This window comes from Erythrolamprus reginae, chromosome 2, assembly GCF_031021105.1.
Source record: "Erythrolamprus reginae isolate rEryReg1 chromosome 2, rEryReg1.hap1, whole genome shotgun sequence".
Taxonomy (NCBI): Eukaryota; Metazoa; Chordata; class Lepidosauria; order Squamata; family Dipsadidae; genus Erythrolamprus; species Erythrolamprus reginae.
Window position 1 is genome coordinate 204,971,561 of NC_091951.1, and position 23,354 is coordinate 204,994,914.

At 40.3% G+C, this 23,354-nt stretch overlaps 1 protein-coding gene across 1 annotated transcript in view; it reads right to left on the reverse strand.

Moving 5' to 3' along the window:
* The window catches only part of CACNA1F (calcium voltage-gated channel subunit alpha1 F), an 82,574-nt gene that overhangs the window by 37,932 nt on the left and 21,288 nt on the right, over positions 1-23,354 (reverse strand). Inside the window, exons 16-28 of the mRNA XM_070736814.1 lie at positions 19,948-20,155; positions 18,441-18,561; positions 15,363-15,444; positions 14,734-14,756; positions 13,529-13,708; positions 12,223-12,269; positions 10,065-10,146; positions 7,257-7,386; positions 5,640-5,769; positions 5,418-5,477; positions 4,044-4,150; positions 3,787-3,874; positions 2,964-3,071 (exon numbers count right to left, since the gene is read on the reverse strand). Of these exons, the coding sequence (XP_070592915.1) occupies positions 2,964-3,071; positions 3,787-3,874; positions 4,044-4,150; positions 5,418-5,477; positions 5,640-5,769; positions 7,257-7,386; positions 10,065-10,146; positions 12,223-12,269; positions 13,529-13,708; positions 14,734-14,756; positions 15,363-15,444; positions 18,441-18,561; positions 19,948-20,155 (1,366 nt within the window). The remainder of the gene's footprint in view (positions 1-2,963; positions 3,072-3,786; positions 3,875-4,043; positions 4,151-5,417; positions 5,478-5,639; positions 5,770-7,256; positions 7,387-10,064; positions 10,147-12,222; positions 12,270-13,528; positions 13,709-14,733; positions 14,757-15,362; positions 15,445-18,440; positions 18,562-19,947; positions 20,156-23,354) is intronic.

The following is a 23,354-nucleotide window of genomic DNA, read 5'->3' on the forward strand; positions in this document are numbered from 1 at the left end:
GCAGCATGTGGATGTCTCCCCCACCTCCACCTCCACATTGCTTGGGGCAGGAGCTGGGCCAGAGCTAACCACAACAGTTGGTTATCATAACCAGGAAACATTATCCCTGGCCAGGCCAATCTTACTTCATGCAGGCACCTGCAACATTCCCATCCAGGTCAAATATACTAAACGGGTTGTTTCTGCCTGGAGAAGGAAGTTATGCTTTGCACTGTACCCAGAAGCCTACTGGCATATAGGCCATGCAGCATTTAACGTAGAGATGCAATTGTGCCATAATAGCTCTCAACCTTCAGCGTGGGTGCTGCTGCAGCTTCTGAGTAATCTTCAAAGATAGCACCTTGTAATGCACTTTATAATAGCATCCATAGATGGAGAGGAGGCATAATTACTGTTGCCAGATCTTCCTGTTCCAGAGCAATGGATGATTCACCAGGTAAAGCTAGGCCAAGGCCCCTCTGGCCACAATTCTTACCTGGTCATCAAGCAGCAACTATGAGCTTAGGGGAACACTCAGCTCATGGAGCTGCTTCTTTTATTCCACCTACAACAGCAACTATTGCAGCAGGCGTAGCCAGATGGCCTCTTTTTGTTTTGATTGAAGCTCTGCTGGCTTCATTTCATCAAAATCTCTGGCATTAAGTCAGGATCTTCACATTTCCCATTTAATTCAGCATGGAAATGTGTAACTGGATATCACAAGCTTAATGATACCTCATAATGAATCAATAGCATTAGCATTTAGACCTATATACCCCTTCATAGTGCTTTTACAGCCGTCTCTAAGCAGTTTACAGAGTCAGCATATCGCCCTCAACAATCTGGGTCCTCATTTTACCGACCTTGGAAGGATGGAAGGCTGCGTCAACCTTGAGCAGGTGCTGAGATTTGAACTGCTGAACTACAGCTAGCACTTAGCTGAAGTAGCCTGCAGTGCTGCAATGGATGTACACTCTCAGGGACCTTATAAAGATTTATCAAAGGCCACTGGAAGGGTATATGCAACTACAAGGGGGAAGAGAAAATTTATCCTAAGGTTCTTGTTGTTGACAAAGGACTGCTACTGAAAATTCTGTGTGAGGAGGGTTTCTCTTCCTCCATTAAATTTAGACCCACAAAGTTTATTTATTTATTTATTTATTTTAATGCCGCCTTTCTCCTTAGACTCAGAGTGGCTTAGAACATGTTAGCAATAGCACTTTTTAACAGAGCCAGCATATTGGCCCCACAATCTGGGTTTTACCCATCTTGGAAGGATGGAAGGCTGAGTCAACCTTGAGCCAGTGATGAGATTTGAACCGCTGATCTGCAGATCTACAGTCAGCTTTAGTGGCCTGCAGTACTGCACTCTACCTGCTGTGCCACCTCGGCTCAATTTTTGTTGTGCTGTGAAAGCTATTATCCCGTTGTATCAACAATAACAATAACAACAGAGTTGGAAGGGACCTTGGAGGTCTTCTAGTTCAACCCCCTGCTTAGGCAGGAAACCCTACATATCCCACTCATTGTCACTGAACTGTGGCTGGTAGGGGCAAGGAAATAATCTGCATGAGCATAACTATAAAAATGCTGAGTTAAGGGGAGGAGCAGCCCGATGTCAAGCAATAAGACTAATAACTCTTTCCACATTTTATTTTTCATTCATCTCTCTACTTCTCAGTTGATTCCTTCCTCTTTCTTATTTTCAATTCTTTCTCGACTGCCCTCCGCATCTGAACTGGGCCCAGCATGTTGCTAGTCTCTGCTCAAGCCATATAGGATTGCAGAATGTGGGAGTGGAAGGACCATTGAAGTCATTCAATTTATCCTCATGTTTATTGCACAAATCAAAATTAAATTATCATTGACATGACTGCTTAGTCTCCAGAGGCAGGGACCATTTAAAAGTTCTTAAATTTGTCTCTACCTTAAAGAGTTGTAAGAAATGTATTACACAAAAACTGTTTAAGTTATCCACAGATATCCACAGATATCTGGACTTCAACTCCCAGAATTCCCCAGCCAGCATGCGCTGGCTGAGGAATTCTGGGAGATGAAGTCCAGATATCTTCAAGTTGCCAAGGTTGGGAAACGCTGATCTACAGTATTTGCTATTGTTTCCTTTAATTTAACTTGAGTCTTAGGTTTTTCTTGGTGGCATCTGCAACTGAAGATAAATCAAGAATCTGTTTTTTACCATCAGGCATAGGATTTGTTGCTAAGGTGATGTGTTTGGAAAAGTGTTTAAGCAAAATCTAAAGAAGTCCACCCACACATGCTCCATGGGCTTGCTCATCACTCAGTGTATTCTTGATCGTTCGAAGAACACTTACCATATTTTTCGGACTACAAAACACACCTAACTATAAGATGCACCTAAATTTTGAAGAGGAACAACAAAAAGTTTTTGGCCTCTGCGTGCCCCATTTTCAAGGCTTTCCAGAGCCTGTTTTGAGTTTTTTTCCAGCCCAATTTAGAGGCATTTAAGACTCATTTTTGAGGCTTTTTTCAGGCTGTTTTTGAGGCTTTTGTCAGCCCATTTTCAAGGCTTTTTTAGCCATGTTTGAGGCTTTGGGGCCTGTTTTTGTCAGAAAAAACCAGTCCAAAAATCATTGAAAATGGATTGGAAAAAGCTTCAAAAATGGGCTGAAAAAAGCCTTAAAAATGGGCCAGGAAAAAAGCCTTGAAAAAACCCTCAAACGCTGGCAGAAAAAGCCTCAATAGGCCAAAAAGAGCCCCAAAACAGGCTGAACAAATCCTCCAAAACAGACTGAAAAAAGGACTGAAAATGGGGAATGTGGAGGCCAAAAAATGGCCAGCGGGTGGGCGGGGCTTTGCCAATATTCAGTCTATAAGACACACAGACATTTTCACTTTTTGGGAGCCAAAAAAGTGCCTCTTATAGTCCGATAAATACGGCATCTGTCTTCCATACTCACTTCACCTCAGTCACCCATTGAAATATTAAATACTGTATGTCTTACCTTGAATAACTGAACACCAATGCAAGCAAACATGAACTGCAGCAAGGTGGTGACAATCATGATATTTCCAATGGTGCGGATTGCTACGAACACACATTGTACCACATGCTGTTTGGGAAAGGAGGCACATGGAGAGAGGAAGACATAGTTGAAAATACACTTTTCAGCCTCTTATTATTTATTAGATTTGTATGCTGCCCCTCTCCGAGGACTCGGAGCGGCTCACAACAAAATACAAATCCAATATTTAAAAAACCCCAATATTTAAAACCCTTATTAAGAAACAATCATGCAACCCAAACAAATCAAACATAATGCGGAACAGCTGAAGGGTATATCAATTTCCCCATGCCTGGCGACATAGGTGGATTTTAAGGAGTTTACGAAAGGCGAGGAGGGTGGGGGCAGTCCTAATCTCCGGGGGGAGTTGATTCCAGAAGGTCGGAGCTGCCACAGAGAAGGCTCTTCCCCTGGGTCCCGCCAGACGACATTGTTTTGTTGATGGAACCCGGAGAAGGCCAACTCTGTGGGACCTAATCGGTCGCTGAGATTTGTGCGGCAGAAGGCGGTCCCCGGAGATATTCTGGTCCGATGCCATGTAGGGCTTATGTCATGTGAAAAACCAAGAGGGCGTGGGACAGAGAAAGCCCACCCGTTCACAGCTTACAGGCACCCATACGTGAAGCAAGTAATGGATGGGGTCTATCCAGTTCTGGATTTTAGGACAGCTTTCCTTAGTCCAGTGCCCCCTAGATGCATTGGACCGCATTTCCAGCGTACATGGCCATATCTAGAAAGCACCAGATTGGGAATAAGTCCTCACCTTCAGCCCTTTGGCTCGGTTGATGGCTCGGAGAGGACGGAGTACCCTTAGCACCCGCAAGATCTTCACCACAGAGATGGCACTGGAGCTGAGGCAAAAACAGGGAGGCAGGTGTAAGAGCCAATAGGCCCATACCCAACCATTTGGGCCCACGTTTCAGATGGGATGCCCAGACCTTAATGTTGCTCCTTCTTAATCTGTTTGGTTCTTTGTCAGGGAGCATACTTATCCTTTGCATATCCTACTTTCCAACTTACTGGATGCCAAAAGAGATGAGTGAGACACTGACAACAAGCAGATCCAGGAGATTAAACCAGTTCCGGCAGAATGAGCCCTTGTGCAGGAAGGCACCATATGAAGTCATCTGTAGATAGAGATGTCAAAGCAGCTGTGCGTATGTCTCCCCTCCTCTCATAGGTGTTGTGAGAATGAAGCAACTTGGAAATTAATGCCTGGTTATTTTGCTGTAAGTGACTCTGCTTCATAAAACAAGTCAGCTATGTACAAGAGGCTACCAGCAGTACAGATCTCTCCCCTCCCTCAAGGTCTATGTTCGTTCTACAGGCTGTACTGGTTGGTATCCCTGAACAGATGGTATATGCTAACACAGTATTGGAACAGACCGACATCACACCCATATATAGAGAGCACAGAAATAGGTGCAATCTCATGGATACTGCAATTATATTTTTAAGAAAATATTTTTTTAAAAAGAGCCCTGAGTCTTTGGAGAGGGGGGGGCATACAAATCTAATAAATAATAATAATAATAATAATAATAGTAGTAGTAGTAGTAGTAATAATAATAATAATAATAATTATTATTATTATTATTATTATTATTTGCAATTACATTTTAAAGGAGACAGATTACTTCTGATTAGACTTATTAAGATATGCTTTACAAAGAATGAGCAATAAACTCTCAGAACCAGAGGGATGTCTTAATAGGACTTCCTGAATCTGATGGACTTCCATGCCTTGTACAAACCCTAGCTCTTTCCACCGGACAACAAATATAGAGCAAGATAAAAAATATATGAAGATAAATACAGTATTTAGTCGGACAGTATTTTACTCTAGGAATAGTAGCCTCTATGCAACATCAAACATACATTAAATAAAGATTTAATCTCTTCTGATATTTCTGCCCACCTCTCATGGCACACCAGATATATTCTATCCTACAGGCAAACTGACTTCAATACTGAGTTATTCATTATGAATATAAACAAGAGGGTATTCTCAAGTTCTCAAATGGTGCAACTCAGACTTATGAATGAAAAACATGTTGAGTAGCTATAATCTTCTAAGTCCAGAATTATTTATAAACACATGCAAGAGAAATAAGCATTTGGATACTTAGTACAGAAACAGAACGTTCTCTTGCCTTGACATTTATTCTTGGAAGTTCTGGATATCTATCCCAATTACATTTACATTTTTACAGTCTCTAGCAGTTCATTCTCTAGTTTTCTTTAACCTACTCATCTGCTTCCTACCCCATAGTTTTAGTATCCACAAGGCTATATGAGTGATATTGTGGCCTCTACGATCATGTTTCATTTCTGAGTTGATAGGCTTTCCCCTTTCTTTAGTCCCTTTGCCCTTACTCTACTTAGCCTTAGTACCTTGAGCAAGATCTCAACAGTGAAGATAGACGTGAAGGCATAGTCAAAGTAGCCCAAAATCTGAGTAATGGGGGGAAAAAAAGGAAAGAAAAAAAAAGCTGAAATATAAAGCCAATGAACAGAGTGAGCAAGAGAAACAAGTGTATGAATGAAGGAAAGGAAGGCTTTTTTTTGTTTCTATCTCCTTTCTTCCATTCTTTGACAACATATGTCATAACTTACATTATTGCGGAAGGAGTGTGCTCGGATGGGATCCTCAGCTGCTAAAGAGATGCTACTAAGAATGATGAAGACAAGGATGAGATTGGTGAAGATGTGGTGGTGGATCAGCCTGTGACACCCAACACGAAGGCTAGTGGAAGAAGGGGAGGCAGTAAGCTAATAACATAAGGCAGAACTCATCTGAGATCCAAATTCCCAAAATCAGGAGGTGACCCCCAGGGCTAACAAAAATTGTGATAGGACACAATAGGAATTTATTCAAATATGGGCAGAATGTGCATGGTAAATTTGGAGAAAACCCTGTGACCACAGAAGCAGCCCTAACATATAGCAAAGCCATTGGAGGGATATACACCACTCAAAACAATAAAGGGAACACTCAAATAACACATCCTAGATGTGAATGAATAAAATATTCTCATTGAATACTTCGTTCTGTACAAAGTTGAATGTGCTGACAACATGCGAAATTGATTGTCAATCAGTGTTGCTTCCTAAGCGGACAGTTTGATTTCACAGAAGTTTGATTTACTTGGAGTTATATTGTGTTGTTTAAGTGTTCCCTTTATTTTTTTTGAACAGTATACATTAAAATATGTTGGTGGTATAGCAATCTTCTGAAATATCAAATGCCAGGTAATGTAAACCTAGATCAGAAGCAAAGGACTTGGTGCCTTTTCTTGCACTAACAGGGAAGCTATTGAAGTAAACTGGGCTGTGCAACAAGATAATCTGGGAAACCACAAGTGAAGGGGACTGCAGTTCATCAGCCCAGCCAGACTTAAAGGCAGCAAGAATCTGGCTGACTCTGTATCAATGGTGCTTCAGATTGGTTCCTCAGCCTGAGCAATTGATTACTAGAAAAGCCATCCAGGCCCTTCCTCCAATCTATCTGCTGTTGACTTGACTTGTTTGCCCCCAATACAGCAGGAATTGGATTTTAACTAGACAAAGATTATGTTCCCTTTTCTGAATCTTATAACTGACAAATTGCACCCATAATGCCACAGGTTGTACCACTAGAAGAGGGAAAATCTGGACCTCACTCAGCGACTACTTCAGCTTCAACCACAAGAACACAAGAGCACACAACAGATTTAAACTTAATATTAACCACTCCAAACTTGACTGTAAAAAATATGACTTCAGTAACCAAGTTGTCGAAGCGTGGAACTCATTACCGGACTCCATAGTGTCATCCCCAAACCCCCAACACTTCACCCTTAGATTATCTACGGTTGACTTATCCAGATTCCTAAGAGGTCAGTAAGGGGTGAGTACAAGTGCACTAGAGTGCCTTCCGTCCCCTGTCCTATTGCTCTCCTATATCTCCTATAACCTTTCTTCTATTCCTATATCTCTTCTTCTATTCTTTCATTGATATGTTCTATTACTATACCTTCTTTTCTATTATTTCTTAGATATATTTTACTATGAGTATCTCCTCTATAACCGTCATCATGTATTTTACTATGTGTATATAGATATATACCCACTAAAATCCTCATTGTGTATTGGACAAAATAAACAAACAAATAAATAAATTTTATAGGCTGAAATTTTATTCCCATATGACCAAAACACCCCCCCCCCCTATTTTCTACTTTGTATACTCACGGGTTTGTCTGGCTAAGGCAAAAAAAGGCGCTTCCATCAGGAATTGGTACAACTTTCTCCTTGGGACTGTCTTCCAGTTTGTCTAGGTGGGACTCTGCCAGGCTCTGCTGATCTGCCATCTCTTCCTCTCCTAAAGCAGAGGAGACTTCAGTTTTGGATAACCAATTACATAACGATAGACATGTGCACAGTGCATTAGAGCAACATAAGATAAAATTCTGTCTGCAAAGAGCTTATATACTACTCAAAAAATTAAAGGGAATACTCAAATAACACATCCTAGATATGAATGAATGAAATATTATCATTGAATACTTTGTTCTGTACAAAGTTGAATGTGTACAACAGCATGTGAAATTTATTGTCAATCAGTGTTGCTTCCTAAGTGGACAATTTGATTTCACAGAAGTTTAATTTACTTGGAGTTATATTGTGGTGTTTAAGTGTTCCTTTTATTTTTTTGAGCAGTGTAGTTTAAAGTACAATAGTGGAGGAAGCAGTAATTAAAAGGATGGGAGTAGTCAAGTAGGGATGAGTGGGAATGGTCTAGTTAGGCTAAACATATGAACAAGGAAGAGATCCAAGGAATTATGCAAAAAAGTAATGCAAAATATGAGATTGGAAAGGAGAGACTCCTGTTAAAATCCTAGAAAAGCAGTCCTGATCATAGAAGGGAGTAGAGTCCTTGAAATGAACAGAAATCTTTGGATATATCATGACTTACTAATATTCAAGTTAAAACCAGCTTGAAACTATCTCCCAAAATAGCTGCAGCCTCAAATTAAGCAGATAGTCAGGAATCTTAGCTTATTTATCTATATATTTTGAATAGTTGTTGGCCCTTCCAGAAAGCCCATTTTCCAAGAGAGGCATTGGATTTAAAATAAACTGTGTAAGAGGCAATGAAGATGAAATTCCAGAACAGAGTTGTTGTTTTCATAAAGTACAGCAGAGGTATAGAACCAAGCCAGAGTGTAAGTTATCTGCGTGAGCTGTCCAAGGTCCTGCAACCTTAACTGGGGCCTGTTTTTATTCTCTTGCCATATAATCTTCCTGGAACCAGCAGAGCAGATGAAACTCATGAAGCCTCAACAAGTGAAACCAAGACAGATATATCAACAGAGAATGGTGGAGAGTTGTAGCAAAACTATGGATAAAAAGCTACTTTAATATAACTTCTCCATGTTCCTAGTTCAAAGCCCTGTATCCAACTGCTTAAGAATCATTATTTTCTCCTGGAATCTTCAAAGGTCAAAGAAACAATACAGTAAATGTTATCAGCAACGAAAACATCAACTATTCATATTTACTAGGGCCAGCTTTTCTCTTCCAGCTTTTATTTATCCTAAATAGAATGCTACTTTTAACTTTGTTTCTAAAAACATAGTTAATGGGTATCCACACACCCTGACTATTTACAATTCATGTTTGAGATCCCTCTGCCAGATTTCTAGTAGCAAATTTGCACATTTAGAGAAAAGAAAGATATATCTTTTTTCTTGTTTAATATAAATGTGGGGAGGGGGGAACACAGATAAGAGGAATAAAGCCTCAACCTGTCAAGCAGTGACCCTTAGTGGAAGAAAAGAAGTGCTACAGGAAGCATTCCTCATCTGTGAAGTTTTGTAAAGGATGAAAATGTATTATAATTGTGTCATCTGAAACAATTACATGGTTCAAGGATGGAGCAATTATGGATATCTGTCTGTGCCTCCTAACTTACATGTCTCTCCAAATTCTTATTATTCTAGGATGCTATTGGTATATATAAAAATTAGCCAAGTAATCCATAATAAACTTATATAATTTCTCTTCCTTTTTTCCTTGCAGGTAGTGGCTGTTTCACATATGAGGATTAAATAGCTCAGAGAAACTGAAAAACAGTGAAAAACTAAAGTGTTTTTTTTTCCAAATTCCCTCTGTGGAAGACAAAAATAGCTCTTTGTTTCAGTTTAGTACAGGGGTGTCAAACTGGCAGCCCGTGGTCCGGATGTGTCAGATATAGGCCACACCCACCCAAGCTCTGCAAAGGAAAGTCATGAAACATCATGTGACTGCAACGTGACACCGCTAGTTTGACACCCGTCATTTAGACAACCGCAGTTCCAGAGTCATATGCAACCATTGAAGCAATCTGGTTGAAGTCTAATTACAAAAGCCGATTGAAGAAGGTCAGTTCATATCTGTTAAGACAGGGGTGAGCAATGAATTTTGCCATGGGGGCCGCATGAGAAATTGGGATGGTTTTAGAGGGCCGGACTAAAATAATTAACTCAGTTCTACCCGATACTGCACAGACCCAGACCCTGGCCTGACCTAAACACCCAGACCCAGTTTACCGACCCCTAATTGTTTGCTTTACGGCAACACGGTGCACCACAATCACTGCACTGGATTGTTTACGTGGTTTCTGTGCTCGGATGCTCTTGGTAGGAGCTCGGGGTCCACTCCAGTGCGAGGATGAAAGACTCACCGCAATTGCCAGGACTCTTCCGGTTCCCGCTTTCCTCATGATTCATCAGGAAAACAGGAACCGGAGGAGTCTCGGCAGACGCGGTGAGCTCTTTCATCCTCGCACTGGAGCAGACCCCAACCTCTGCGGACTGGTCACAGATAGCGGGCAGGCCGGTCACAGACAGCAGGTGGCCGCATCTTGCCCAGGTCTGTGTTAAGAGGTATCTGTTCTTTCCCTGAATTATTTTGCTTGGAAGAGAAAATAAGAATGCAATTCTCACCCACAAAAATCCCCAGCCTGGTATAGGGGCCACAGTCTTTATGACTCTCATAGGAGAAGAATCCCTTTCTTACCTGCTCCTTCATTGCCTTCTTCTACAGTCTCCTCCTCCTCCTCCTCCTTTTCCTTCTCCTCCTCTTCCTGACCATCTTCTGCCTATAAAGAAAGCAATCAGGGAGATCAAATATGGAGAGGTATTTTAATGAAAGAGAAACTCATCCCCAAAGCTTCCCAATTATTTCCTATTCTGTTCAAGGAAGGACACAAGGACAACCTGGGCAGAGAATGGTGTGCAAACATGGAAGGACACAACAAACAAATGAAAAATGAGTGTACTTTTCTCCTACAAAGTCTTTCCCTTGCTGCCAGATATACTACATGTTTCTAATTCACATACATGCTATGCTTGCCTCTAAAGCAGCAAATGGGGATATACATTGTAGGTGAAATGAGACACTTGGGTGAGGGGAGGCTGACAAAAGAGCCCCTGGCAATAAATGCAATGAGCTAAAGGTGAGGCCTTAGTTCCCCATTGCAAGTTCCTACTTGAAAATTATGGCATTATTCTATTTGAATAGCATAATATCAAAGAAGACTGAAGTATGCCCTGTCATGCAATAAAAAAGGCTGGATTGAGTTTGGTTAAAAGTGGACATTTTGCAAAATGTAAGGCTGATTATAGATTGCGGAAGGCACACAATGAATTGTCCAAGCTACTGATAAGTTGAAGATGGAATGGCCACACATAGACCAACAATGCAGAAATGGCAAAATTGATCTGTTTGGTCACAGATAACAAGTGCTTTTATAAAAGACTGGCAACTACTTATAGAACTTTTTTTTCTGAAAATGGAAAACATGAACTCATGTATAGATCTGCTGCTCAATCAAAGGGTTGAATATGGAAAGAAAAGAACCATGTTGTAATTTTAAAGAGGGAGGACAGATAAGAAACTTGTCTGCGGCTGCTGTAAAGAAGATTAAAAGCTGCTTCTTTATGGACTTCTGGTCAGAATATGGTGAACTGAAGATGTGCTTGAAAAAATGGGGAATATATTACAGCCGAAATCCGCAACTTGATGAGAATCTGGACCAATGAAAAGTCTTTGGAGAAAGGAGAGATTGTGAGATAGTCTGCACACAATTCAGACAGCTGCTCCTTATGAGTAAACTACAACTAAGCTGCTGGGAGTCAAGGGATTACATTTAAGCTCATAATCGTAATTAAGGACTCAAGTTTGGCTGATCCACATTTTTAATCACTTTGGAATTAACTTTTTATTGATTTTTAATATTGAGAACCTCCAGAATGGCAAGCTTTTATGGACTTCACTGAGTGACTTTCCTTCAGTCTGTTACTAAAGAGGTTTTAAGTCCATATTTAATTGTTTTCTTTTTTTGTTTTCTTTTTAATTAACAGCAAAGGGGTGATTAAAGTGAGTGCTAATTTAAGAAAGTTACAAGCACACTAAGTGTTCGGATGGATTTAATAAAATGTGGAAATCGATTATAAGAATCCTTCTCATGATAAATTATCGCATTCAAAAGAAAATATAACGAGCCTCTGAAGATTGGACACCAGAAGGCATCAGAAGGAAATAAAGCACAGGCACATTGAGATACAGTTGTGAACAATGGACTCAGAAATTAGTTTTATAGAACTCTGCTATTATTGATAGACTAGGTCATGCTGTGAAAGGGGAACAAGGGGGATAATTTCAGTCTTGCAAGCCTTTTACAAGGCATACAAATCTTATAAATAATAATAATAAATAAGATTGAAATTAGTTTAAATATAGACTTAAAAAGGACAATCTATAAGAAGGATATGGAAAAAGTGAAATATTCAATCTACAAATGAAACTAACTGATGTTCTTATAACTAAGAAGGCTGTACAAATAATAGAGCTGAATAATGACCTAGATATCCTCTTTTATATTGGATTTACAAAAGACTTTTTAAAGACCAAAACAATGTTTTGAATAATCTTTTTATATTAGATTTAGAAAACAGATTTGTTAAGTTTGTCAGTGATTTTGTTAAAAGAAACAAAGAGAAAATTAAAAGAAACCAAATGTTTGGACTAAATATGAAGGGCAAAAGATTAAAATTATAGAGAGCAAGGGGAAGGAATACTATATTTTTCAGTATATAAGACACATCCCCCCCAAAAAAGTGGGTTGAAATTTGTTTGTGTCTAATACAGCAAATGTTGCCAAAGCCCTGCCCACCCGCCACTCCCCACCGTTCAGCCTCTGCCTCCCAGCAATTTGCCTCCCTGCAGCAAACAGCAAACAACCGGGTCAGCTTCAGCAGAGCCTGATTTTGCACGAGCAGCTGATTGGTGGTTGGATCTGCCTCCCAGAATACCACCCATCAACTGTTCCAGGCTGCAGGGATCGGCACCGCCCATTGCTGCTGCCACCTATAGCCACCTCTGTGTGCCCCATTTTCAGCTACGTTTCCCATTTTTGGCCTTTGCACACACCATTTTCAGCCTCCGCATGCCCCATTTTTAGCCCATTCCAGGCAGTGGGGATTGCCGTTGCCACCTATCCTCACCGTCTCGAATGGGTTGAAAATAGGGTATGTGGAATCCAAAAATGGGGCATGTGGAGGAAGCGATAGACGGCAGCAGCGATAGGGGGTGGCGATCCCCGTAGCCTGGAACAGGTGATATTCCAGGAGGCAGATCCAACTGCCAATTAGCTGCTAAATCAGGCTCTGCTGAAGCTGACCAGGTTGTTTGCTGTTTGCTGCAAGGAGGCAAATTGCTGGGAGGCAGAGGCAGATTTTTTTTTTGTTTTCCTACCCAAAAGCTAGGTACGTCTTATATCCAGAGTGTCTTACACTCTGAAAAATATAGTACAAAGTTGGTATATTTGACTACTTTTGCAAATTTTTCATGGATTTCTTTTGACCAGGTTAAAGGATTATGTTCTAAGACTTTGCTTATATATTCAGGTTTTATGTGAAAGAGTTCATTTGCTGTATTTTAAATTCATCTGATTAAAGTTATAATAGTTACAGTGTGTTGCTAACTCTGGTAATTTTTATTACATTTTTCCTGACTAAATTTGAAAGATGACATTTGCGGGATTTGTTTAATAATATAAACGAGATATAAATGCTAAAGAAAGAAATTCATTTTTTTTAATTAGATCAAGTTTATAATACAGTGATCCCTCGTTTATCGTGGGTGTTGTGTTCCAGGACCACCCGCAATAAACAAAGAGCTGCGAAGTAGAGACGCTATATTTACAATGTAAATATAATGTTAAAAAATGTTAAAAGCACAACGACTCCCCCACCAACGCCGCTCGCCCCTCTGCCGCCTACCCGTCGCCCAGTGGTCCTTTTTACCTGTGCCTTAAACCAGGAGAGAAGGGAAGGAAACAGGTGGTGGTGGTGAGAGACACGCCAGAGGGCGGGGTCCACTTCAGAGCAGGTGAGGGGGGCGCAAAACGTGCAAGGAAAGCAGGGCAGCCCGGCAAAGGAGGGAGGAGGAAAGAAGGCTCAGCGCAATTGCTGCCTTACCTGCTTTGCGGAGAGGCATTTTGTAGGCGGCGGGCAGGGGCGGGGCCTTTACACTTCCTGGGGACCCGCCAGAGCTGCTCGGGAGCTCAACGGCAGCAGCCGAAGCAGCCACCAAGTTTTTAAACTTGGTGCTCAGGGAGGGACGGCCAGGCGGCGGGCTGGGGGAGAAGGTGGCCTCTGCTGCAGGGAGGGGAGCGGAGGCGATGCAGGGCAGCACAGCTCCCCGAGGGGAGACCAGGTGATGGCCTCCCGCCCTGCCCCGCTTATTCTGGGTTGTGGTTGGGGCCTTTTAATTTCCCCCTCAGCCGAAGCGGCTGCTTTAGGATCGGAACGGCTCTGACAAAGCTTCGTCTCCAAGCAGGGTTGGGAGAAAGGAGAGTGTGGGAGCCTGTCTGAGGAAAACTGCTATGTTTTATATTTTTTATAAAAACCCGCAATGCAAGAGTCCACAAAAGGTGAACCTCAAAATGGCGAGGGAACACTGTAGACATGCTTATTTCTGGCAAGTGGCAATTTTTGCTAACTAGAAGGGAGTGAGGTTTTAAAGATGTGCTAATATAATATGATTTATATTAGCTTTATCTGTACATGTAATTTTCAAAAAAAAAATTAAAAGGGGAAGTTGTTACTTTATATATTTTTTCTCTACTTGGACTGGTTTTTCTTCTTTCATCTTTCATTTCATTTTATTCTTAATTTCAAGTGTATCTTTTACTCATGTGATGAGATAGATAGATAGATAGATAGATAGATAGATAGATAGATAGATAGATAGATAGATAGATAGATAGATGATTGATAGATAGATAGATAGATAGATAGATAGATAGATAAATAGATAGATAGATAGATAGATAGATAGATACAGATAGGTAGGTAGGTAGATAATGACAGACAGAGACAGACAGACAATTGTGTTGTTTGACTTAAAAATGAGGTGGAGAGGAAAAAGACGGGGTGAATTTTCTTTTTCTGTCATACTCTTTTGTTTCCAACTTGATGAAGTTGACACCCTTGCCTAACATAAAATGTATTAAGACTCTTGTCTTATAATTTCCAGGCTGCCTGAAGTCCAACACCTCTGGAGGTATCACATTGGGAAGGAAGTATTAAAATGTGAAACACTTCACTGATTGATATCTATAGCTATCCCAGGAACTTGGATCAGAACCTAAACTTATGCATTCAGAGTGTTTGGGCCTCACCTTTAGAGTTTTCTTCTCTTCCTCTTTGTTCTGTTCTCCCTCGGCTGGTGCCTGTCTGCGTTACAACAAGAAAGGCAGCGGTGGGAAGACAAAAAGGAAAGGAAAGGAAGACATTAGACTTTATCTTGCGTTTGCCATCTGAGCTTCTCATTATTCCTCTATATTCAATCCCCATTTAATGAAACATTTCTTGTATTTATTGCCCTCTTGAATTGGAATATTGTACATTCCAAACTTTTACTTAATCTTACGGCAGTATAAATTCCCTTGGATCCCCAAACCCTGGGCCACAGCCACTACTGGGCTGTAGCTTACTTGGAACTGGACAACATGAGCAATGGGCCAGTGTGCATATGCACAGCTCAATGCACAAGTGGTGGGCTGCCGTGCATGTGCGCACCAGCCCACAGCTCGCACAAGTCAAGCTGTACACATGTATGTATGCTGACCCGCCACTCATGCGACCCAATTCCCCTCTCGCCCCCCCCCCCCCTCCAGCCAAGCTGCCAAGCCACAAAGGTTGGGGACCGCTGGTTTATAGCAAGTAAAACAAAAAAAATTACAAAGTTACAAATCAAACAGCTAGTTGAATTTCTTTCCCATCCTGCCCTCACTTAGGCTATGCTCACTTCTCTTCTTTGGAGGAATTAATATCGTCTCCATCGGCAAGATTGTCCACTGCAATAGCCAAAAAGACATTGAGTAAGATATCTGAGATGAGAAGTTTAGAGGAAACAATCTGATATAAGGGGAACTGATTCAATTTGAAGACACTTGAAAAACAGTTTTGTAACCCAACTAAAGATCTAGAGGTTAGTCACCTGAGTTTTACTTGACTGCTTGGTTAATAATGTGCATGCATTTTGTATATGTGGAAACACAATCTTGAAACACAAAGCACATTTACTTCATTTTTAAATAAATAATTCATTCACTAGAAGAGTTATATCTTCCTGTGCACACAAGAGAAAGGAAGAGGCTTTCTTAGAGATTATCTACATATATTTATTTTATTTATTTAACAAATTTATAAGGCTGCCCATCTCACAAGAGATGACTTTGGGCAGCCTACAACCATCAAGTAAAACAACAAATATATAAAAAACAATCATTATAAAAATACAAAGCAATCATTATTAAAAATTAAAACATTACTGAAAATTAAAATTCACCGACTACACCAACCATGAGGCACAGATAGGGTGAATATATCAACCATGATGCTGGAGCCATTTTAGAATGCCATTGGTTGCCCTGAGGGACCCCTGAAACCATAACAAGGGATGGAGCTAACTTGACTTCAGGTTCTACAGGGCAGGCAGATGTGGGTATTTGGTATAAAACTATTCTACCAGGTGAATCTCAGCACCTTTTGGGGCAATCCAAAGGTTATCAATTGCTTTGCAATGACAGCATTTTATTGTATTGCAATGTATTGATTCATTCATTTGTTCATTCATTTTCTTCCTAATCCTTGAATACAGTTCATCTGTCTGGAACCCATACCACATCTCGGACATCAACACCCTTGAAAATGTCCAAAGATACTTCACCAGAAGAGCCCTTCACTCCTCCACTCGAAACAGAATTCCCTATGATCAATCCTAGGTCTAGAAAGCTTAGAAATACATCGCCTAAAACACGATCTAAGTATTGCCCACAAGATCATGTGCTGCAACGTTCTACCTGTCAATGACTACTTCAGCTTTAATCGCAACAACACAAGAGCATGCAACAGATTCAAACTTAATATTAACCGCTCCAAAGTTGACTGTAACAAAAATGATTTCAGCAACCGAGTTGTCGAAGCGTGGAACTCATTACCTGACTCAGTAGTGTCAACCCCTAACCCCCAACATTTTCCCCTTAGACTATCCACTATTGACCTCTCCAGGTTCCTTAGAGGTCAGTAAGGGGCATGCATAAGTGCACCAGTGTGCCTTCCGTCCCCTGTCCAATTGTCTCTCCTTATCTCATTTATCTTTTCTTCCTTTCAAATATGTTCACCTATACTTTTATATCTTTTCTTCTATTATTTTCTTTATTTATATCATTGCATATCTATTCTCTTCAATGTGTATTATGTATTGGACAAAATAAATAAATAAATAAAAATAAATATCCCACAGATGAAGTTCTATGGATAGATTACAAAACTATTGTGGTTCTATAGCCTTTCAACCAGGAAAAGTTAGCATGATTGCTCATCCATTCATAATTACATTGCCTAGAATAAGCAGAAGAACTAAGGTGAGAAAGACCAAGGTACCATAATATGGCAAATAATGCATCAGAGAACTAGTCTAGTGATTAAGGCACAGGACTAGAAAGCTGGAGACAGTGAGTTTCAGTTTCGCTTTCACCATGAAAGCTAGCTGGGTGATCTTGGGCCAATCTCTCTCTCGCTCTCCCTGGACAGGGTTGCTGTTGTGGGGAAAATAGGAAGAGGAAAGTATACTGCTCAAAATAAATAAAGGGAACACTCAAATAACACATCCTAGATCTGAATGAATGAAATATTCTCACTGAATACTTTGTTCTGTACAAAGTTGAATGTGCACAACAGCATGTGAAATTGATTGTCAATCAGTGTTGCTTCCTAAGTGGACAGTTTGATTTCACAGAAGTTTGATTTACATGGAGTTATAGTGTGTTGTTTAAGTGTTCCCTTTATTTTTTTGAGCAGTGTATATTGGATATGTTCACTATCTTGAGTAACTTGTAAAAATAATAAAGATGAAAGACAGACAGACAGACAAAGCAGGGATATATTCAAATGATACTAAAGAAAGAGTTCAAATCTATACTTAAGAGACAATTCCTGTAATCTAAAAAAAATGGAGGAAAGTGTTGACAGTCCCACATCTGTGTTACCAATGCAATTTTATCCTTCTATAATCACAAGAGAGCCAAAGGGATGGTTGACTGTTATTTTTCTGACAATATACAGCATACGTAGTTTAGTGTTCTGTGTCATATTGAAGCCAAATTGGTGCATTTGAGAAATCACAATCGTGACCAGAAGGACAATGATTTTCTTCAAATCTTGACTGATAATATTAGTATTTAAAGTGTGTTGGATTTATTGTAGAGCAGTGTTTCCCAACCTTGGCAAGTTGAAGATATCTGGACTTCAACTCCCAGAATTCCCCAGCCAGCATTCACTGGCTGGGGAATTCTGGGAGTTGAAGTCCAAATATCTTCAAGTTGCCAAGGTTGGGAAACACTGTTGTAGAGATAGTAAATGTCACAACTGGTAGCCTAATCTCTATGAAATTGTTCAGTCCAGGGAACCGGTTCTCTCTGGTAATTCTGTGCTTTCCTTTCACCAACTTTCTGTTCTCTTCTTTTGATATCTTCTTCTCTTTATTTTTCAAGTAGGAACTGCCAAATTAAAGATGGGTTGCTCTTTCAAAGAACTAAATTGATTTCTAACAAAAGACTTGAACGTTTAAGCCACAAGGCCCATAAAAGTTGAGCAGAGGACTTTATGCAGCCATCCTTTGTTATAATGGAACTAAATACTGTATAGGCTCTTAAAAGATATGTGATCAACATTTTGATCTGCTTCCCAAAGAGAATTAAGGGTGGGTGAGACTGACATAGCAACTAATTTATAAATTAATTAGCACGAGAGCAGCCTCTCATAATTCTCCTGGCCATAACATGCACATAATATCACTGCCAACAGCAGGGTCAAAGGATACAGTTGCCGCAAATAAAGAGAATGATGAAATAGATGCAGACCAGCATGCCAGGAAAATAGGGGCCGCCATAGGCCATGATCCCATCATACATCACTGCATTCCAATCTTCTCCTGTCAGTATCTATATTTCACAGTTGGACAGGGAAAACATCAACAGCAGATCAGATAATTCTATTATAACCGCTCCCCAAGAAGAATTTCTCACAATCTTGTAGTGAATAAATTACTAGTCTCAATCCAGTGAGGAGGGATTTTTGGAATCCTGGTTCTTTTTGGTATAAATTCACAATTTAAAGATGATTGTGAATGGCAGGAGGTAATTCTGGGCTATTTCAGCCACATATTCTCCTGGGTCACTTGGATTATTAGCAACTGTCTGTTAGCTCTTCCACGCATTAATATTTGAACGGTGGGTATATACCATAAACCTTTATTGCATCCTCAGACCCAGTAAAACAATCTTCTCTTAAGCATAACCAGCTTTGCTTTCTTCATAATATTAAAACCCATTAAGAAGTCAGGAGAAATAATTACTTCTGGCAGCAAAATTGTGGTTTTTTTATATTTAATGTGGCCAAGCGTGAGAGGAAACAAGAACTCTTAATTTCTTTAGTTTTATGCATTTTAGGTTCAAAGCAGATGACAAAGGCAAGGCCAGCTTGGGTGAGTATGTATATATAAGAGACAGAACTTAATGTAAGCAGAGTTAATAGAATTGCCCCCACACATTTTGCTCTTAAATGTTTATGTTCCAAATGGGGTTTTAATTTCATTCCTGGAGTCCATCAAGGAAAAGCCAATTGGATTATAATAGTTTTAAAGAGAACTTCATGGATTTACCTAGGTATACTCCTCCATACAATATATGCATCTATTAAAATTCTAACATGCAATGCTGAGTATTTACTTTTGTACCTGAGGTCGATTACAATATTTCAGTAACCTATGCTGTGTTGTTTCCTTGACTATTCTCTTAAGCCTTTTTCAAGAGCTAGGCTTCAACCGTTACAGAAATTTGAAGTTGCTCCTAAAATAAATCTATGGGACCATTTTCCTGAAAGCCATTGCCATTTCCCAAACCTTGAGATAGCAGTAATTCTTGAATAGCTTTAAAAATAATATTTTCTCAGCCTAAAAGTTAGAGATAGGATTGCTAGCAGCCCTGTGTCTGGAATTTATTTCTTGGAAGTCACTCACAAAGTACCGGTAACTAGTTATATGAATCACATCTCATATATTTTTTTCATTAAGAATCAGGACCAAACAGAGTGATTTTACTAACTCCAGAAAGTACATGGGTCCCAGGAGCAATAGTTTATATCATTCAGGTTCCAAGACAGAATAGGGAACGTCAACTCCCAAAAGCACCAGGCAGCAGGGTCAATAGCAAGAGACTGTGAGAGTTGTAACTGGAAACATCTTTGAAAGCCACCTAGGTATGGTGGTACTGGCCCTTAATCATCTTCCTAAAGGTTCTGGTCCACTGGCATAATGTGCAGCCTTTTACCTGGAAGACAGTGAGCAAAGCCTGGGGGAAAGTATCAAAGGTGCTGCGTTTGGTCTGAGTCTCATCAAAGTTAAATTTGCCACCAAAGAGTTGCATGCCTAGCAAGGAAAAGATGATGATGAAGAGGAACAGCAGCAGAAGTAAGGAGGCAATGGACTTCATGGAATTCAGCAAAGAAGCCACAAGGTTGCTCAGCGAGGCCCAATGCCTAGAAGATAAGTCATGGAAAAGTAAGCAAGCGAAGTAGCATGGAGCATCTTTAGAAGCCAAGAGTTAAGTCAGAATTATAGAATAGCTCTTGAGGACCACAGTGATAGGGAAGTTACAGAAACAAAACAGGTCTAGCAGTATAAACTGCCTGGATGTCAGTACAGTGTTCCCTCGATTTTCGCGGGTTCGAACTTCGCGAATAGCCTATACCACGGTTTTTCAAAAAATATTAATGAAAAAATACTTTGCGGTTTTTTTCCTATGCCACGGTTTTTCCCACCCGATGACATCATATGTCATTGCCAAACTAATAATTTTTGCAAATAAATAACAAAAAATAATAATTGTTAATAAATAATTATGTTTATAAATATCAGGATCACTAAGTGTCTTATTCAATGGTGAGTACCAGTAATAATGGTGAGTAAATGATTGTTAAGGGAATGGGAAATGGTAATTTAGGGGTTTAAAGTGTTAAGGGATGGCTTGTGATACTGTCCATAGCCCAAAATGGTGTATTTACTTCCGCATCTGTACTTCGCGGAAATTCGACTTTCGCAGGCAGTCTCGGAATGCATCCCCCGCGGAAATCGAGGGAACACGGTATTGGCGACCTAGATCTTCCAATTGTTTTGATTTTTTTTCTTAGGGTATTACTGAACACTTATTAAGTCTTGCATCAAAAATTGGCAAGTTATTTTCTACATAATTATTTCCTAATAAATTATCTACTCAAATTATATACCTCTTATGCATCTTTTTAAAAAAATCTTCATATCTTTTTCTACAAGAAAGAGTGATATGCTAACATATCTACTTGTTTTCCTGAAAGTAAGCCTCAGACTTAGTGGGGTTGAATTCAACATACCGTATTTTTTGGAGTATAAGGCACACCTTTTTCCTCCCTAAAAGAGGCTGATAATTTCGGTGCGTCTTACATATTGAATGTAGGGTTTTGGTTTTGGGTTTTTTTCCCCAGCCCTAACTAGCTGCTAATGATCTTCCCAGCTCTTACCTTGCAGGCTCTTTCATTGTTTCTCTCTGCAAAGAATGTTTTCCAAGCCCTAAGTCTTTGCAGGGTTTTTTCATTGCTCTAACTTGCTCTGAATAAGATTCTTTCCAGCCCTAACCAGGTGCTAACAATGTTCCCAGCTCTTACCAGCTTGCAAGCTCTTTCACTGTTACACTCTGTAAAGAATGTTTTCCAAGCCTTTGCAGGGTTTTCCCCCCCATTGGTCTAACTTGCTCCAAATGTTTCTTTCCAGCCCTAACCAGTTGCTAACAATGTTCCCAGCAATTACTGGCTTGCAAGCTCTTTCATTGTTACTTTCTGCAAATAATGTTTTCTAAGCCCTAAGTCTTTGCAGATTTTTTTTCATTGCTCTATTTGCTCAGAATGTTTCTTTCCCAGCTCTTACTGGCTTGCAAGCTCTTTCATTGTTACTCTCTCCAAATAAGGGGTTTTTTAAAGCCCTAGCCAGCGGATAAAATAATGTGCTGAAGCTGACCAGACTAAGGATACTAGCCAGATTAATATCTGGTTAACAGATTCTTTCCCCTATTAAACTAAGGTGCATCTTATACTCCAGCGCCTCTTATACTCCGAACAATATGGTACTTTGTGCTTACCTTTTCATTCTATAGACCAGGGGTCAACAGCCTTAAACACTCAGAGAACCATTTGGAGCCATCTCCCACAGAAAAGAAAACATCGGGAGCCACAAAATTCTTCCCATGCCTGACTGTTTCCTGAGCAGCCACAAAACTAGCATATAGTTGAATTAAGGCCTACCAGGAGTTGAAAAGCTTAATAAATTGCACATCAGTGGGTGTCACACATTGGCAGTTGTGGTGGATATTTTGAGTGATAGGGAGCCGCGGCAGAGGGATGTAAGAGCCACATATGGCTCCAGAGGTGCGGGTTGCTGACCCCTGCTATAGACTGACAAACATTTTTTAAAAACTATTTTGTAAACACAGGAAATACTTGACACTGAGGGTTCAAGGTCCCTTTAAAAACATCATGTTTCCAAGTTCCATATCCTCTAAAACAATGATGGCGAACCTATGGCATGGGTGCCACAGGTGGCATGCAAAGCAATATCTGAGGGCACACGAGGCGTTGCCCTATGCCAGCTCCAGCACACATATGCGCGCTGGTCAGCTGGTTTTCGACCATCTTTTGGGCTTTTTCATGGGAGGGCAGTTGTGGGGGTTGTTTACATGCACAGCAGGCAATGCAGGAGTTGTGTGCAAGCATGGGGGAGGGCACTGCATTATGAGTGTGGGCACACATGCACACACTATCTTATGTGCACCCACCCTTTTAGCACCCAAGCCAAAAAAGGTTTGCCATCATCACTCCTCTATAACAGTGGTCTCCAATCTTGGGAACTTTAAGACTTGTGGACTTCAACTCCCAACGTTCCTCAGCCAGTTTGGGAGTTGAAGTTCACAAGTCTTAAAGTTGCCAAGGCTGGAGACTACTGCTCTAGAAAGCCAGATAATCCCATATAGTATATCATGAGTCAGCTGCATTTAACTATAAAGGAACTGAAGTAGTAGTAGTAGTAGTAGTAGTAGTAGTAGTAGTAGCAGCAGCAGCAATAGTAGCAGCAGCAGCAGGAATAGAATAGAATAGAATAGAACAGAACATAATTTTATTGGCCAACTGTGATTGGACACACAAGGAATTTGCCATTGTGCTTATGCTCTCAATGTACATACATAAAAGAAAAGATGTTCTTCAAGAATCATAAGGTAAAACACTTAATGCTAGTCCTGGTACAAATAAGTAATCCAATCATATTAGGAACAGTAGCAGTAAAAGCAAATACCACTTCACTTCAAATCATCTCCTCTTATGGGAATATCAATATACTGTATTGTATATTGCAGTGATTTTCAACCTTTTTTGAGCCGCGGCACATTTTTTACATTTACAAAACCATGGGGCACATTGAGGAGAGGGGGAGTGCGGCTAAAAATATATTGGACAAAAAAATTCTCTCTCTTCCTCCCTTTTGCTCTATTTCTCTCTCCCTCTTTCTCTCCCTTCCTCTTTTTTTCTCTCTCTCCATCTCTCTTTCTTTCTCTCTTCCTTCTTTCCTCTTTTTTGTTCTCTTTCTCTCTCCCTCCCTACCTCCCTCTATGTCTTTCTCTCTCCCACCTTCCCTCCCTCTCTCTCTCTCTCTCTC